Below are 15338 nucleotides of genomic sequence, written 5' to 3' on the forward strand. Positions count from 1 at the left end.
CCCAAAGCCGCGGAAAGCCGCGCCAGACCAAGCTGCGAACAGCGGCTTGAGCGGGCACCGGCTCCACGCGGGGAAAGCGGGGGCGGGCACCGGCTCTAATCCACGAAAAGCAGCGGCAGTGGAGGGCACCAGACTGGGAGCCCAACGGCTGCAGAAACCAGCACAGAACTGGGCCAGCGAACGGCGGAAGCAGCGGAACCCAGAAGCGGAACCAGAACAAAAAAAAAAATTCTGGGCTAAGGGCCAGGAGTTTGACCTAGCAGTAGAGTGCCTGCCTAGCATGCACCAAGACCGGGGTTTGATTCCTCGGTACCACATACATAGAAAAAAGCCAGAAGTGGTACTGTGGCTCAACTGGTAGAGTTCTAGCCTTGAGAAAGCCCAAGAACAGTGCTCAGGCCTGGCATGCATGCATACATACATACATACATACAAAGAAATAAAATTCTGGGCTATTCCCAATCTACATAGAGAAAAAGAGACTAAAGAACATTCATGAATGCCATCCCCTTGGTTCTAACTAATTTTAGCATTTTAGCACCTTTCAGATTTTTTAATACCACATACAGTGTACATTATAGTTATGTATTTTCTGTGACTATTTCTGTTTTAGTACTACTTAGGCATTTCTCCATTCATTATAAACAGTGCTATTATTAATATAGTCCATCAGCCATGCACGTATGAAAGCATCTTTTATGTAAATCATTGTCCTTCAAACAGTGTTTGAGATGTTCCATTCGTTCAAGTACCTTTAGTTTATTTATAGAGTATACCCTTGTCTAAATAAACACTTTAAAAATTCTTTTGTAAACATTTTTGTTGTCCCAAGTTTCTTCTTGCAATAATGTTGTAGAGGACTGTAAGTGTAGATATGTGTGCATGTATGATGCAGATGTCCTATAGTTTTTGAAGAGCATTCTCCAGATCCCTGGAGAAGTATTTGTGTTTTACACACAGACCTTTTCAGTGACTCCATAGGACTAATAATTACCATAATAAGGTTTACCTATACTGTTTTCTCTTATGCTGTCAGATGTAAGCAGTAGAATTTGCACAAGGCCTATGCTTTTTGCTACTGTGAAAGACCAAATACAGAAGCAGATATGATAGCCTAACTCTAAGCTGTCATATTAGATTTGGAAAAAATATAAAACTAAATTATGTAAATTTTACTAAATTTTATTTCTTTTGGAATATATTGCTTTCTATCAAATGCACATTTATAATGTCATTTTGCTGTTTTAAATTACATTCAACAATAGCTTTAACTTCTAGTATAATAAATAGCTAATATAGCTAACATAATAAAATATTCTTTTTGTGCCAGTCCTGGGGGCTGATCTCAGGTCCTAGGTGCTGTTACTGAACTTTTTTGGTTAAGGCTATCACTCTGTCACTTCAGCCACAGCTCTATTTTTGGCTTTTTGGCAATAAGTATCTCAGGGCCTTTGTTGCCTGGGGCTAGCTTCGAACCACAATCCTCTGATCGCAGCCTCCTGAGCAGCAAGCATTACAGGCATGAGCCACTGCTAACTCTTTGAGGTCAAGAAGTTTTGAGGACTGTGGCTTCTGGGTGGGTTTCTGAGTATGAAGAGGCTGATGGTAGGGCTGCCATCTCTGACTTTGGCTTACATTGCTAGGTCTGCTCACAGACTGTGGCACCTATTTCTGTTCTCTAATATCAGATATACAAGTTCCTGGGATTCTCCACACTCAAGATAACATTGGATGTAAGCTTTGCTCTCTTTGTTAGCTTGGAAATGGAGTCTTGGGGACATTTTACCCCGGCTGGCTTCAAACCTCAGTCCTCCATGTGTCAGTCTTCTGGCCTCAGTTTCCAAGGATCTCTTAGTAGCTATGATTACAGGCATGAGCCACTGGTGCCCACTGGTTTGTAAATATCAAATATCCATAGATATGTGAATGTAAACTCTATCCTATTGGTATATTTGTTTTATTTGCTCTTAATGTGATTTTTATAAAGGTCTTGATACATGATATAATTTGCAACTTGTCTATTTGCTTTCAGAATTGCTTAATTATTTAAAGGAAAGCTATTTCTATAGAAATTTTAGTATACATTTCAGATAATCCTTATTGAGAGTCTTATTGGAGTTGTCTTAACTCTATAAATAGAATAGACATTTTATTGATACTGAGTCTTCCACCCATGAATATATGTCTCTTTTCCTTTCATGATCTTCAATGAAGTTTCATCACTTTTTCCCTGAAAGAAGTTTTTATATTTTCTTAGCTATTCCCAAGGATTTAATCATTTTGGAATTTTTCCTATTATACTAATCTATTACTATTAAGAACATCTATAAGAAACTACTAAAAGTTCAATAATATAATGACCCAAATCTAACAGAACCAAAAACTTGGGGTGTATCTATAAAGAAGACATACAAATGACCAAGAAATATATAAGATGAACATTGGAACTACAAGAAGCCACCATTAAATACATACAGGAATGGCTAAAATAAGGGCTAAAATGCATTAGGTTGACCAAAGATGTGCACTGAGTAGATCTTTTCTGTATGGCCTGTGAGAACATAGGGTATATTCCTATTATGACCCAGCAATCTTAGGTTCAGGCATTTACTCAGGAGAAATAAAAGCTTATTTTCACAAAACTTGTGTATAAGAACATTTATAGCCCAAACTGGAAACAGTGCAGTATGTCCATCAACAAGAGAATGGATAAATAAATAAATGGTGACATATTCATAAGAAACCTTATATTTACTTACATGAAGGTCAAAGAAAGGCAAAACTAAGTGGTTATGTTAGAAATGCTAATAGTAATTGCTGTGGTAGAGTAGGAACTGTATCCAGATTGTAGATACTTGCCAAGATGTTTGTGTGTTGCTTGTGTGGCTGTATACAGTTGTCAAGACTCACTGAATTGTGTGATTCATTGTATGTCAATTTCATACCGATTAAGAAAAAAAATTGAGAAATGCAATTACTTTATACTCTGGTGATATTATGAGATATGTCATAGTCTTCATGGGGGACTAAAAACTAGATTATATCCTCAGATTACATAGCTGACCTGAAATTATTTTTTGGTCAGTGGGGCGAAAAAGTCAAAGGCTAGTCAATATCTCCTTTTTTGAATTCGATTGTACAGATTTAGTCAATACTGTGTTTTAATTTACAAGTTCCACGAAGTTTAATACTTGTGTAAATGGCACTTTCATTTGTCAAGACCAGAGGGATTCTTTCCACAGGGTATTCCCAAAAAGCTTCCTGTGGGGAAAACAGTGGAGCTCAGACTGGAGATACAAGGGAGGTTGTTGAATGTGGGTATTTTCTCTGACTATACTCACTTGAGTAGGCCACCTTTTACCATGTTCCCTGGTCCTCTTCTCAGTTGACCTACATTTCAAAGTCTTTTTATGCTCCTCAAAATTACCCTTTTCTGGAAAGTTCTGTTGGGACTTTATGGCAGTAGACTCTTTAGAGCTTTTGGGTCCTCTGATGTTGTCTGGTTGGGATCTTTCCCGCCTAGAAACAACAGGCCTCTATGTTCTTGCCCTTGGCTTGTTTTGTCTGAGAATTGAAAGAGAGTTTATGACATGGAGAAGGAGGGGATTGAGTCCTGTGTGTGGTGTGTGTGTGTGTGCGCGCGCTTGTGCTCGCACGTGTGTATATATAGACATACATACAGGATGTATTTGGTAACCTCTTTTCTGTCATAGGTATCACCACTTACTTGTGTGGTTGTTTAAGGTTAGACACTTTTAGACTTTTTCTTCTGTGACAGCTTTGTAGTTTGTTACTTATTATTACCCTGGCGTTTAATATCTGTTCTATTTTGAGGCATTTGGTTTATAAGTTGAAGGAAAATGGTATGTTTTGAGTGATCGTTGAAGTTGGTGCTTTCTAGAATCCAACTGTGTTTCATCTCACCTTCAGCTATCCTTGGTGCTAGTAGGTGATTGGACACCTAATCCTTGCTCATGTTGTAGGATCTAAAAGATCATACAGAGGCCCACCTCTTAGAAGTGCTTTGGGGTACTTGGTTTGTAATCTATGTTTCCACAGGACCAGGACAGGGAAATCCCTGGAGAATCCCCTTCAATTGTGGTTCTGTCCTGGTGCTCCCCATCCCTGTAGGCCAGTTCTCAGGTTCTTAGGCCCCATGTATCTGGAATACAGCACAAAGACTTGCAGGAAAGTAGTAATTCTAAGCATTTCTTCAGGTGGCCAAGGCTCACCATCCTTTAGAAAAAATAATAGAAAGTAAGTGCTGTTTTCAGCACCAGGAATTTAACATGTATAAAAACGTCATACCAGTTGTGTTTGTTAGGTTAATTAACAAATATACCAACATTTTTGGCTGTTTATTTTCTTGTTTCTTTTTTATTGTAATTAGTAGAAGGGTTATATTATATTTGCCAGATAGAGTACACATTTCTTAACAATCATTGCTACCCCTTCTCATGTTTTTGTCCCCATCTTGTTTCTTTTTTTTTAGTGTTAGTTTGTGACCTTTTATTAATTCATACACAATCCCTTGTCTTCTGGTTTGTTGAAACAGTAAGTTAGACAACACTTGCCACAATAATGTCTATCAAAGTAGCTAGCCATAAAAATTCCAGCATCATATTCATCTGAAGGGCATTCTTGACAAAGAACTAATTTTGCCAGTTTCATCCACCTTATACTATTTTAAGATAGCCAGTTTAACCTTCTTTCTATTATGCTTCTTCTTTCGAGTGGTGTAAGACTTCTTCCTTTTCTTAGCACCACCCCAAAGTCTCAACACTAGATGAAGAGTGGACTCCTTTTGCATGTTGTGATCAGATAAGGTGCGTCCATCTTCCAGCTGCTTACCAGCAAAGATCAGTCTCTGCTGATCAGGAGGAATTCCTTCCTTATCCTGGAGCTTGGCCTTTACATTTTCTGTAGCATCTGAGGGTTCAACCTTGAGTGTGATGGTCTTCCCTGTAAGGGTTTTGAAGAAAATCTGCATGGTGGTGGTGGTCCCACCTGAAGTCGAGGGAAGGTAGAGACTAGGTAACTAGATAAGGGGATGCCAGGGAGGATGCTGCACGAGCCGCTGGCAGGAGCCCACTCCTGATCTTTTTAAAACATTAATTCTACATTAGTTCAACGGCGAGCCTTATTTCCTTTAATACTTGAAGCATCAGCATAGAAAAAATTAATTTATTCTGTGCTAAATATTTTTTCTGTCAAAAATAATTAGCTACATGGTCTCAATTCACAATATCTAAAATCTCCCATTTAGGCATCGAACAGAACCAGGCAGTGTTTATTGCTAGAAAAAGCAGCTGATAGAAGGACAGACATGCTCATCATTGTACTGAGTCTAAGATTGCTATGCATATTTTATTTCAGGGCATATGGACCTGTTCTACAAAGGACACATTTAAGTATTACGGCTCCAGTACAGATCATGTGCGTTCTTATTTAAGGCATTGTTTGTATTGAAATGTATGACCATGACCACCGATCACAACTCAGCTTTTTCTCATTTGACTTGGGATTCTTTCCCGGTAGTGCAGACAATGCACATGCAGTATTGTAGCCCTGGAATTTTTTTTGTAGACCGGGCTCATTGTTCCATGTGTTCTCCTGACTGCTGGTACTTTTTTAGTCTTCACTGAATTTTTCTCTCACCTAAAGTTTTCTAAGTTAGGCAAGCCCTTGAAATGATTGCATTTGAGAGAGGCAAGTGGAGTTGGCTGAGCCCTCCAGGAGCAGAGACATGAGTAGAAATGCAGTGCCAGCACCAGGCACAGTGTGGCTGGGTGGAGAGGGAGACTTCCTTAGAGTGCTCCCCTAGTTTATCCGTCCACTCTCTAGGTGTGGCCTCAGCACCTCTTACCTGCCAGGCACGTATGAAAAGGTGAGAAGATGAGCAGTTCCTGTTGGCAAGAGTGGAGCTCAGCACCAGACAGGTATGAGAGCCTGTTTTCCCTGTACAGACCAAAAGTAGTGTGGGATTGCTTCCAGTGATTTGCTCCAGGATTAAAGAAGACTTCAGTCAGTTATACTGCTGGTCCCCCAGAGCACAGGAACTAAAAGCCATCTGGTAGAATAAGTTTGGCAAGTGCAGGCATCTCTGGTTGCACACGTGTGAGGAGGCTTGTTATAGAACACTGGCATCTGGCATAAAGTCTTGGATGTAAACGTTTCAGCACTTTTTTTTCTTGGAGATTCCTTCAGATCTTATGTTACATCCTCTTGAAAATGTAAGGAATTTAGTATATTCTTAAGTCGCATTTGCTTCTCTGTTTCCTATTTTGTTTTCTTATATTTCCTGGTCTCCATTTTCTCCCGTCTGTGTCTCTCTCACTCACTCACATAACACACACTTATTTACAGACTATCCACTGAATAATAAGGTGCAAATCCTTGAAGACACTGTGAAAACTTAATTTGTCCTGTCACACATTAAAATTCCTTCATTTGTTAATTTATGTACACGTGTGTGTGTGTGTGTGTGTGTGTGTGTGTGTGTGTGTGTGTGTAAATGCTACTGGGATTTGAACTCAGGGCCTGGGCACTATCTCTGGTCCCTCAATTTTTTTGGTGCAAGGCTGGCACTCTACCACTTAAGCCATAGCTCCACTTTTGACTTTTTAGTTGTTAATTGGTGATGAGAGTCCCAGACTTTCCTGCTCAGGTTGGTTTTGAACCATGATCCCCAGATCTTAGCTTCCCGAGTAGCTAGGATTACAGAACACCCAGCTTTTTTTTGGGGGGGGGAGAATTTGTATTGCTGTTTACTTGATGTATTTTTAAAACAGTAATTATTAATTTACAGTAAAAAATACCATCTATTTGGATAGGAAGGTATATTGACAGAAATTCCCAAAGATCGGTTATTCCTTCATTAACACCTATTGAAAGAAAAAGGGTATGTTTTCACCATCTATATTTCATAAGTCAAATGTACACAGTTCACTCAGTTTCATGGAAAATGGCCAATAGTGGAACTATGGCTCCTTCCTGCTTTCTGCCCTGCCTTCCTCCTCACCACTGGGAATGCATAATGTGGGTGAGCGAGAGTACCATCCTCCCTTCCTCCACTCCCTTCCCTTTCCTGGGCTCCATAGAGAGAAAGCATATGAGGTTGATGGGCCAGGTGTGCATTTGTTTTTCACAAGACTGCCACCAGGGATCTCACCCTTCTTCCTCACTGCGCTAGCTAGATTTGAAAGTGGAAAAACTGCAAAGGCGACTTAAGTCAGGTAACATTTGTGTTTCATCTCTTCAAGAGAGGTATGGATATCCCTCTCCAAAAGGTTGGGATTTGGGTAATTGTTGGTCATACACTGTATTTTCTTGGACAGATGAATGATGTCATTCTAACTGTCCCAATTCCATGCTCCATGTCCTGTTGTTTCATACTTGCCCACAAATCAGAAATACAGTGGCAGACGAAAATCTTATTGTACGATGTAGAGAGCCTGAAGTAGATGCATGCTTCAGTTTGTGAACAAGAAGGCATGATGTGATTAATTCTCACCTTATGTTTGGACTCTGAGAATCCGAAAGCTAAAAATGTAGTCTGATGAATGCATTGTACTGGCCACCCAGATTCACAGATGGCATTGCAGCAGTGATATGGTTTTCTAAAATAAACATACATTAGTGTAATTCCAAACAGAACAAAAAAGAAGGGAAACCTAATTCCTTCAATTCATGTTGTACTGGGAAATTTTGGTCTATATTAAAACCACATAACATAACTGAGTATATATAAAGCAGTGTTAGGATTTAGGCTCAGATAGTTATAAATGACCTGTTGACAACACAAATGCCTAGTGGGAAATTTAAAAGTCACATAGGACAAAAGTTGTAGGATGCAGGTCAGTTCTTTTCTCTTGCAGAACTGTGCTGGATGTTGCTGCCAAAGGTATTCTCTAAATTAGGATGACAAATGTGGTCTCCATAAATTAAAATTTAGTCAACACATTTTAAGGAGCTGGAATTGTACTCAGTGGTGTACTTTGCCCAGCAAGGACAAGGCCCCAGCTTTGATCCCCAGCACTGCCAAAAACAATCTATACGGGCTTTTGTGTGGGAAATCTACAGTAACCACTTCAGAAACATGCAGAAATCTAAGGCTCCTCAGAGAACAAACACTTCCTAGTATGTCATGCCAGAAGCTCACAGTGCTAGGGGTTTCTCTTCTGGGGAGATTGGGCTTGGGTGGGCATGTGGACAGGAGTATAGAGAACAGAACTCCTCTGCCTTTGTACCACGGCCTTGGTAGAACTTCTGCCTTCATCTTGCCTTTGCCAGCTTGTCCTGCCTGGATGAAAAATGTGACCATTGGCTCACATAGTGTTAACATTAATGGTTACTGTTTTAAACATATTAAAGGTACTAGGCCCATGGCATTTGCCACCTGAATATACAAGATTCTGTTCTTACATAATGTGAGTCATAAAGTTGTGTACTTCTGTCAATAAAGGAAGTTTGAAAAAAGCACTCAAACCATTGTACTTCTTGAGATAACTGTGTTAGCAAACTGAAGAAGCCTTGAGATGAAAGGATTCAGACTATGGGCAGAGAGTGGGCTAGCTGGCACTAACCTGGAATCTAGTTTTCAATGTTCAGGCCTTCATATCCTCGATAATATGGGTGCGTGAAAGTTGCCAGGACTGCATATACTAAATCTGTGACATTCAAGGATATAAATCCCTTCATCTAAAACTGAATTTGGTAAACATGAACATCCTTTTGTTTCTTAATGTTTTCATTTAAAAAATCATGCTATTTCTCTATTGGTATTTTCTTTCTCTAGTAGTATTGCTGTAGAATTAATGACTAAAAGTAGAATTGTTCTTTAAAAGACATAAACCTTTAAAGCACTTGATGTAATTATCAAATCATTTTAAGGTTATTATCTAGAAGTACACCATTCTGGTTAAATACTTTCAGCTACCTATAGCCAAGAATTTTTATTTTATTTATCTTGTTGGTACTGGTACTTGAGCTCAGGGTTTCTACCACTTGAGCCACACCCTGGAACATTTTACTCTAACTTTTAGTTTATCCTCAGCTAGGGTTTCAGTTTTGCTTGGGGTGAGCTTCAGCCATCAATCTATATAACTGGAACTATAGTTGTGACCCATCATGTTTAGCCTGTTTTTGAGACAGGGTCTCACTGGGGAAGCCTGCCACTTTGATCAGTTCTCTCATCTGTCCTCCTGTGTAACTGGAATTACAGTCCTTAATCAGAGATTTATATTGAAAGTATTCATGGCAAATTAATTTAGTAGGCAAAACAATGATGTACTAAGTAAATTTAATCATTTCATTTTCATGTATTTTTATTTGCTCATGTATTTTTTTTGTTCATATCTTTTCTGTATTTACATTATGGTATCTAATTTGCATCTTTTCTGGGTTTGGGGAAAATTAAATGTTTTAAATCTAATCATACTATTCTGCTTTTATTCTTTCAGCTCCAGTAATAAACCGATTCACAAGGCGTGCCTCGGGTAAGTGTGAGCGCTCTACAGTATCTTAGTGATATTTGCACTGAGCAAGAAGGAACAGAGGGAGTTGCTGCTGGAAAAGTAACTTAGGTGTTCATCTCTCTCCCAGAGTCACGGCCCATTTGGCGTATGCCTAGGTTAGCATTGGATTGCAGATATCCTCCACGTGGCTACCATGGAGTCACACTTAAGCCAATGTGGGACTCTCACTCCAGTGTCTCTTCTTACTTTCAAGAAAGTGTTATTGATCTAGTTATCTGATTGGCCAGCCAAGTTCAGAAACAGTGATTAGCAGGTGTGTGCTAGAGACCTAGAAATAGTGATTTGGCAAGCGGAGCGGGGGGAGGTAGGAGAGAGTTTATTTAAGGGCAGGAAAACTAAAATACAGATTTAAGATCTCGTGTCTATGGGGCCGTTTAGAATAGGAACAAATTGCTTCACCTTTTGACTCGAGAGACGCACTTTAATTGTGAAATGTACCTTTCTAATCTACTGTGTGGTGGGAGAAGAGCCCTGGGACAGGTGCTTCAAGTACCCTTTCTGGACTGAGTCTCACTGTACTGCTAAGGGAAGTAGTATTAAGAACATTTTTGTCTAGAATCATTTCAGCAAACTGAATTTGGACATTGAAATGGGTAAACTATTGAAAAAATTTACTCTGTGTGATTTCTTCTCTGAAGGTAGAGGACAAATGAAGTTACTATATTTGTTTTAAGAAAGTTTTACTTTGTTTTAAATATAAGTAGAATTGTGCTGAAAAACACAAAATTGATGTTTTGAAGAGATCATCCTTGACATGAATAATTTATTTTATAAAACCACTTAATTTCCACCTCCGCTAAAATATGAAAGATGCTTTCAGGTTAGTTTTATTTCTTAATTTGCCAGCAGTCACTGGCATGATTTATTCTTGGTGTGTGGTGGCCGATATATACTAATGGGAGTTAGGAAAGTGTGCTGTGTAGATGCCATCTACTTTGCCATTCTGAACTTTATTACCTTGAAAAATGAAAATATCCATTTCTGATGACTAGCTTTTGATGAATTTTGCAGTGTTATGTTTATGTCAGTAAGGCATGAAATTCGGTCTAAACAGAGCTTTGGACAAAAATTTTGACCTTGCTGGACATAATTGTCTCGCACTTATAATCCTGGCTACTGAGGAGATTGAAATCTGAAGATCACAGGTGGAAGCTAGACCTGGCAGGAAAACAGTGTGAATTTTATATCTTGATAGCTACGAACAAAAAACTCCAGAAGCACAGGTGTGGTTTAAGTTGTAGAGCAATAGCTTTGGGGCAGTTTTCAGGCCCAGAATTCATGCTCCAATATCAGCACCCCCCCACACACACACATGCACACGTACTCACACACTTGTGCCCTTTCTGCACAGCTAGCAAGGAGGCTCACTGTGGTGTATCTTGTCTTTATGATAAGACTTTCTTTCAATAGAAACATAGGTAACAGACTTAGAATGAGAGATTGCCCTTCCTGCCTCAAACTATGATATTTCTGGGTGAGCTCCATTAATATTTATTGTATGGAATGTTTATTATTAATCAGTGAATCAGGGGCCCAATATCTAGGTTAGGTGAGTCGTGAAGCACTGTAATTTTAAACCTTCCAAATGTGTTTCCATTGTATTGTAGCAAGACTTAGGAGCAAATATAGAAAGAGGGTGGGATGTTAAAAGCAGATCCTGCATTTATTCCCAGAATGACAGACTATTATGAATACCATAACAGGAAAGAATTTGGTATAAATAATACAAAGTTCAGAAGTCATGTTATATTCCATGATTAGCCTTAAAGGGGTAAATTTGTTATCCTAATAATATAAAATACTGAAAATTATTGTGAGGATGATTTTTGATACTGATTATTAGAAGGAAAAGAACTGATTTTGTGAAATACCTCTGATGGCTTGGGCCTGTATATTTTTCAGTCTTTTGGAGCCAAGGATATAAAAGTATATCTTGTGCCTTGAGCAAGAGAACAGTAATTTAAGGGAAAAAAGTGGGATCTGTTATATTATATACATACCTATTACTGAAATTTGTGTGTATATGAGTGTATGTCTCCTGGGGCTTAAACTCAAGGCTTCAGCAAACTTTTGTGCTCCAAGGTAAAGCTCTATCACTTGTCTTGTAGCTCTCTCTCCAGGCTAGCTTTGAATTACAATCCTCAGATCTCAGGCTCCTGAGTAACAAGGAGTATAGGAGTGAGCCACCAGTGCCCAGCTGACTTTGTTATTTTAATTCTTATAAAATTTGTCTGATTTTTTTTCTGGCATAGAAAATAGAGTTAGGACATTTTAAGGAGGAAATGCTATAACTCTTGTTCATTTAAGTGACTAAAAGGGAAGTTTAGTGAAAGATAGCTACATGAATTTCATTAAAAGTAGCATTGCCTGAAAATAAAAATAAATGATTATTTACTCAAAATACAGTAGAAAAAAATCATGTGATAAAAGTGTCTCTGAAGATATCTTCTTTTATAGCTTATATCAGAAATTCCTTTTTCAGAATTCAACTATAAACATTAATATAGGAAGTATAATTTAGGGGAAGAAAGCATCACTTGATGCCTCATACTTTCTTACTCACCTACTGTAAAATAATAATTCCGAAGATAAATGCTGCATTAAATACATGCTATACATGCTGCATTTTATAACGATAAGTACATAATATGTGTAGTGGTAGGACCTCAATCTCGGCTGATTCACTAAAAAAATTGATATTAGCTACAATATATTTCTCATGTTCTGACTGAATTTCCTTAATCTTTGAGGTTGGGGTTTTTGCTATTTGTACTACATCTATTACATCTATAAAACATTGAGCCGGAGTAGTTTAAGTTAAATGGATGAGTTTTATTTGGGCTTTCAGAAGCTAATTTTTCGATAGTACAAAGTGAGGGCTTGTGGTAGATGGTGTAGTGGAAACAGGTTTCTTACAGGTTAGGCTTGGTAAGTCCTACAGAATATGAAGTATTAGTAACTGGAGGATATTGCCTGGCAAACAGCTATAATATATTGCATGGCAGTACCTCTCAATTTTACTTTAAACAGCACCAGTAGTCCCATGGCCCAAAGAGAAAGCCTGCTTATGGTCTTAAAGTAAAATCAACACACAAACAAACCTCCACAATACTTTAAGACTCTGAGTTTTGTTTATCAAGGCTAGGGATTGAATTTAGGGCTTTGAGTTCCTTTCCACTTGAGCTACTTCTCCACTCCCCCTTTTGCTTTGAGTCTGCTTTTTAAGACAGGATTTCTCACTAATTTTCAACTGAGATCATCTTATTGGTTATTCTTTTTTATTTTCTTTCAAGTTTGAGATCTTAATAGGACTATCTTAGCTTGTTGTTAGTGTTAAAATAAATGGTTTTAATAAAATCTTCAACAGAATCTCTAATCTTAAAAGTGTGAGTGCTCAGCTCTGCTTAAACATGATTTAACTCAAAACAGTAAAACCTAAGCTTTATGCCTTAGTCTGTTAGGGGAAAAAAAGCGTTAGAGGCTCTTAACAGCATTTGATATCAGTCTTTAATGAAGGGATCATTTTACCGTTTGTACATCATAGACTTAAAACGATTATAATGGCTTTCTTTCTGAGGTTTTGCTTCTGAGTTGGGGGTGGGGAATGTCCAGGCAGTCCTAACAGAGTCCTTTGTATCTTGAGGTCAAATCTTTGAGCTTATTTTCAGTCAGAAGATTTTATTTTGGAAAAAATGTCATACTTATTAAAAATATGTAAAGAATACAGCAAGAGGTGCCTTTAGGTTCCATTTCTTAGTAATTTTTTCCCACATTTATCTGCCATCTCCCCTCTCCACACATGTACAAACTTTTTCCTGAGACAGGTCTCCAGGTTGGCCTGGAATGCATCTTATGTCTTAGCCACCTGAATGCTGGGATTATAGGTATGTGTCACCATGATCAGCTCCAACTTAATATTTTATTGAACATTTTAGGAGTCCTAAATACTTGAGTGTGTGTGGCCTAAAAATTAGGACCTTCTATATATCTATATAGTATCACACTTATGGAATGATATCTTAATAAAATACTATTGTCTCAGTTTCTTCAACAAATGGTGCTGGCAGAACTGGCTAAACACATGTAGAAAACTAAAGTTGGATGCTTACCTGTTTCCCTGCACCAGAATCAACTCCAAATGGATCGAAGACCTTCAGGTAAAAGCAGAAACCCCGAAAACGTGACAGGAAGAAATAGGAGACACACTTGGGCTCCTTGTCACTGGTCGAAACTTTCTTAAATGAATCAAATCAAAGAAAAGTTGGACAAATGGGACTGCATTAAACTGCAGAGCTTCTGTATGGCAAAGGATATAGCCAGCAAGATAAACAGAAAGCCCACAGAGTGGGGAAAGATCTTCACTTGCATATAACTGACAAGGGCCTCATATCTAAAATATACCTGCAGCTTAAGAAATTAAATCCCTGTAAAACAAATCCACAAAGAAATAACCATCCCATTAAAAGATGGGCTAAAGACTTAGAGAGAGACTTCTCTGAAGAGGAAATAAGAATGCTAATACACACATGAAGAAATGTTTGACATCTCTTGCCTTAAAAGAAATGCATATTGGGGCCAGGAGTTTGGCCTAGTGGTACAGTGCTTGCCTAGCATGTACAAAGACCTGGATTCGATTCCTTGATACCACATACATAGAAAAGCTGGAAATGGTCCTGTGGCTCAAGTGGTAGAACTCTAGCCTTGAGGAAAGCCCAAGGACAGTGCTCAGGCCCTGAGTTCATGCCCCAAGACTGGCAAAGAAAAAAGAAAAAAAGAAATGCAAATCAAAACATCTTTGAGATTTCACCTCACCCCAGTTAGAATGGCCATTATCAAGAAATGTAGTAACAGCTGATGCTGGTAGGGATGTGGCCAGAAGGGACCACTTCCCTGTTGGTTGGAGTGTAAACTTGTTCAACCACTCAGGAAAGCAGTATGGAGGTTCCTCATAAAACTCCCCTATTACCCAGCAATCTCACTCCTGGGCATTTACCCAAATATCCAGAAACAAGGCCACATTAAACCTACCAGCACAATCATATTCATTGCAATATCATTCACCATAGCTATGACATGGAACCAACCCAGATGCCCCTCAGTAGATGATTGGATCAAGAAGATGTGGTATTTATACTCAATGGAATTCTATGCTGCCATCAGAAAGAATGACATTGCCCCATTTGTAAGGAAATGGGAAGACTTGGAAAAAATCATATTAAATGAAGTGAGCCAGACCCAAAGAAACATAGGTTCCATGATTTCCCTCATTTGTAACTATTAGTGTACATCTAGGATTCTCCTAGCCGAGGATCATAATAGCTCAAAAGCTATGTACATATGTCCATATAAGATGAGAAATGAACTCCAGGATACGGAAACAAGAGGTTCATCTTTGTGATTGTTGTTCTTAATGTACTATGTGAAGCTGTTTCTTTTTTCTTCTTTTCCCTTAATGTTTATCTCATGTAGTTACTCTGTCTGAATGTAGTGCCTGGTATATTGTATATATGTTTATTTGTTTAGTTGAGAAAGGAAAGATAAGAGAAAAAGGTGGGTGGGAGGGAGGGGGGGAAGGAAAGTTGGAGAAAACATGGGAAGGGGTAACAGAGTTCAAAAAGTAATGTACCTACTACCTGATGAATGTAAATGTAACTCCTCTGTGCAGCACCCTGACAATAAAATTTTTAAAAAAAATTGTTGTCTCATATGTAGTGTAGACTCAGATTTTCTTAGTTCCTCTAGTAAGTTTTCTCCCTCTCTTTTTTATTGATGTTCACTCGCAGGTTTGCATTGTATTGGGTT

General features: G+C 38.5%; 1 protein-coding gene and 1 pseudogene across 1 annotated transcript in view; one reads left to right on the forward strand and one right to left on the reverse strand.

The window, feature by feature from the left end:
- Prkar2b (protein kinase cAMP-dependent type II regulatory subunit beta) overlaps positions 1–15338 on the forward strand; it is an 88886-nt gene that overhangs the window by 20855 nt on the left and 52693 nt on the right. Inside the window, exon 2 of the mRNA XM_090332984.1 lies at positions 9462–9497. Within this exon, the coding sequence (XP_090189110.1) occupies positions 9462–9497 (36 nt within the window). The remainder of the gene's footprint in view (positions 1–9461; positions 9498–15338) is intronic.
- LOC150063282 (ubiquitin-ribosomal protein eS31 fusion protein pseudogene) lies at positions 4513–4990 on the reverse strand (annotated as a pseudogene).

This window comes from Megascapheus bottae, chromosome 5 (genome assembly GCF_031878675.1).
Source record: "Megascapheus bottae isolate mThoBot1 chromosome 5, mThoBot2.hap1, whole genome shotgun sequence".
Lineage (NCBI taxonomy): Eukaryota > Metazoa > Chordata > Mammalia > Rodentia > Geomyidae > Megascapheus > Megascapheus bottae.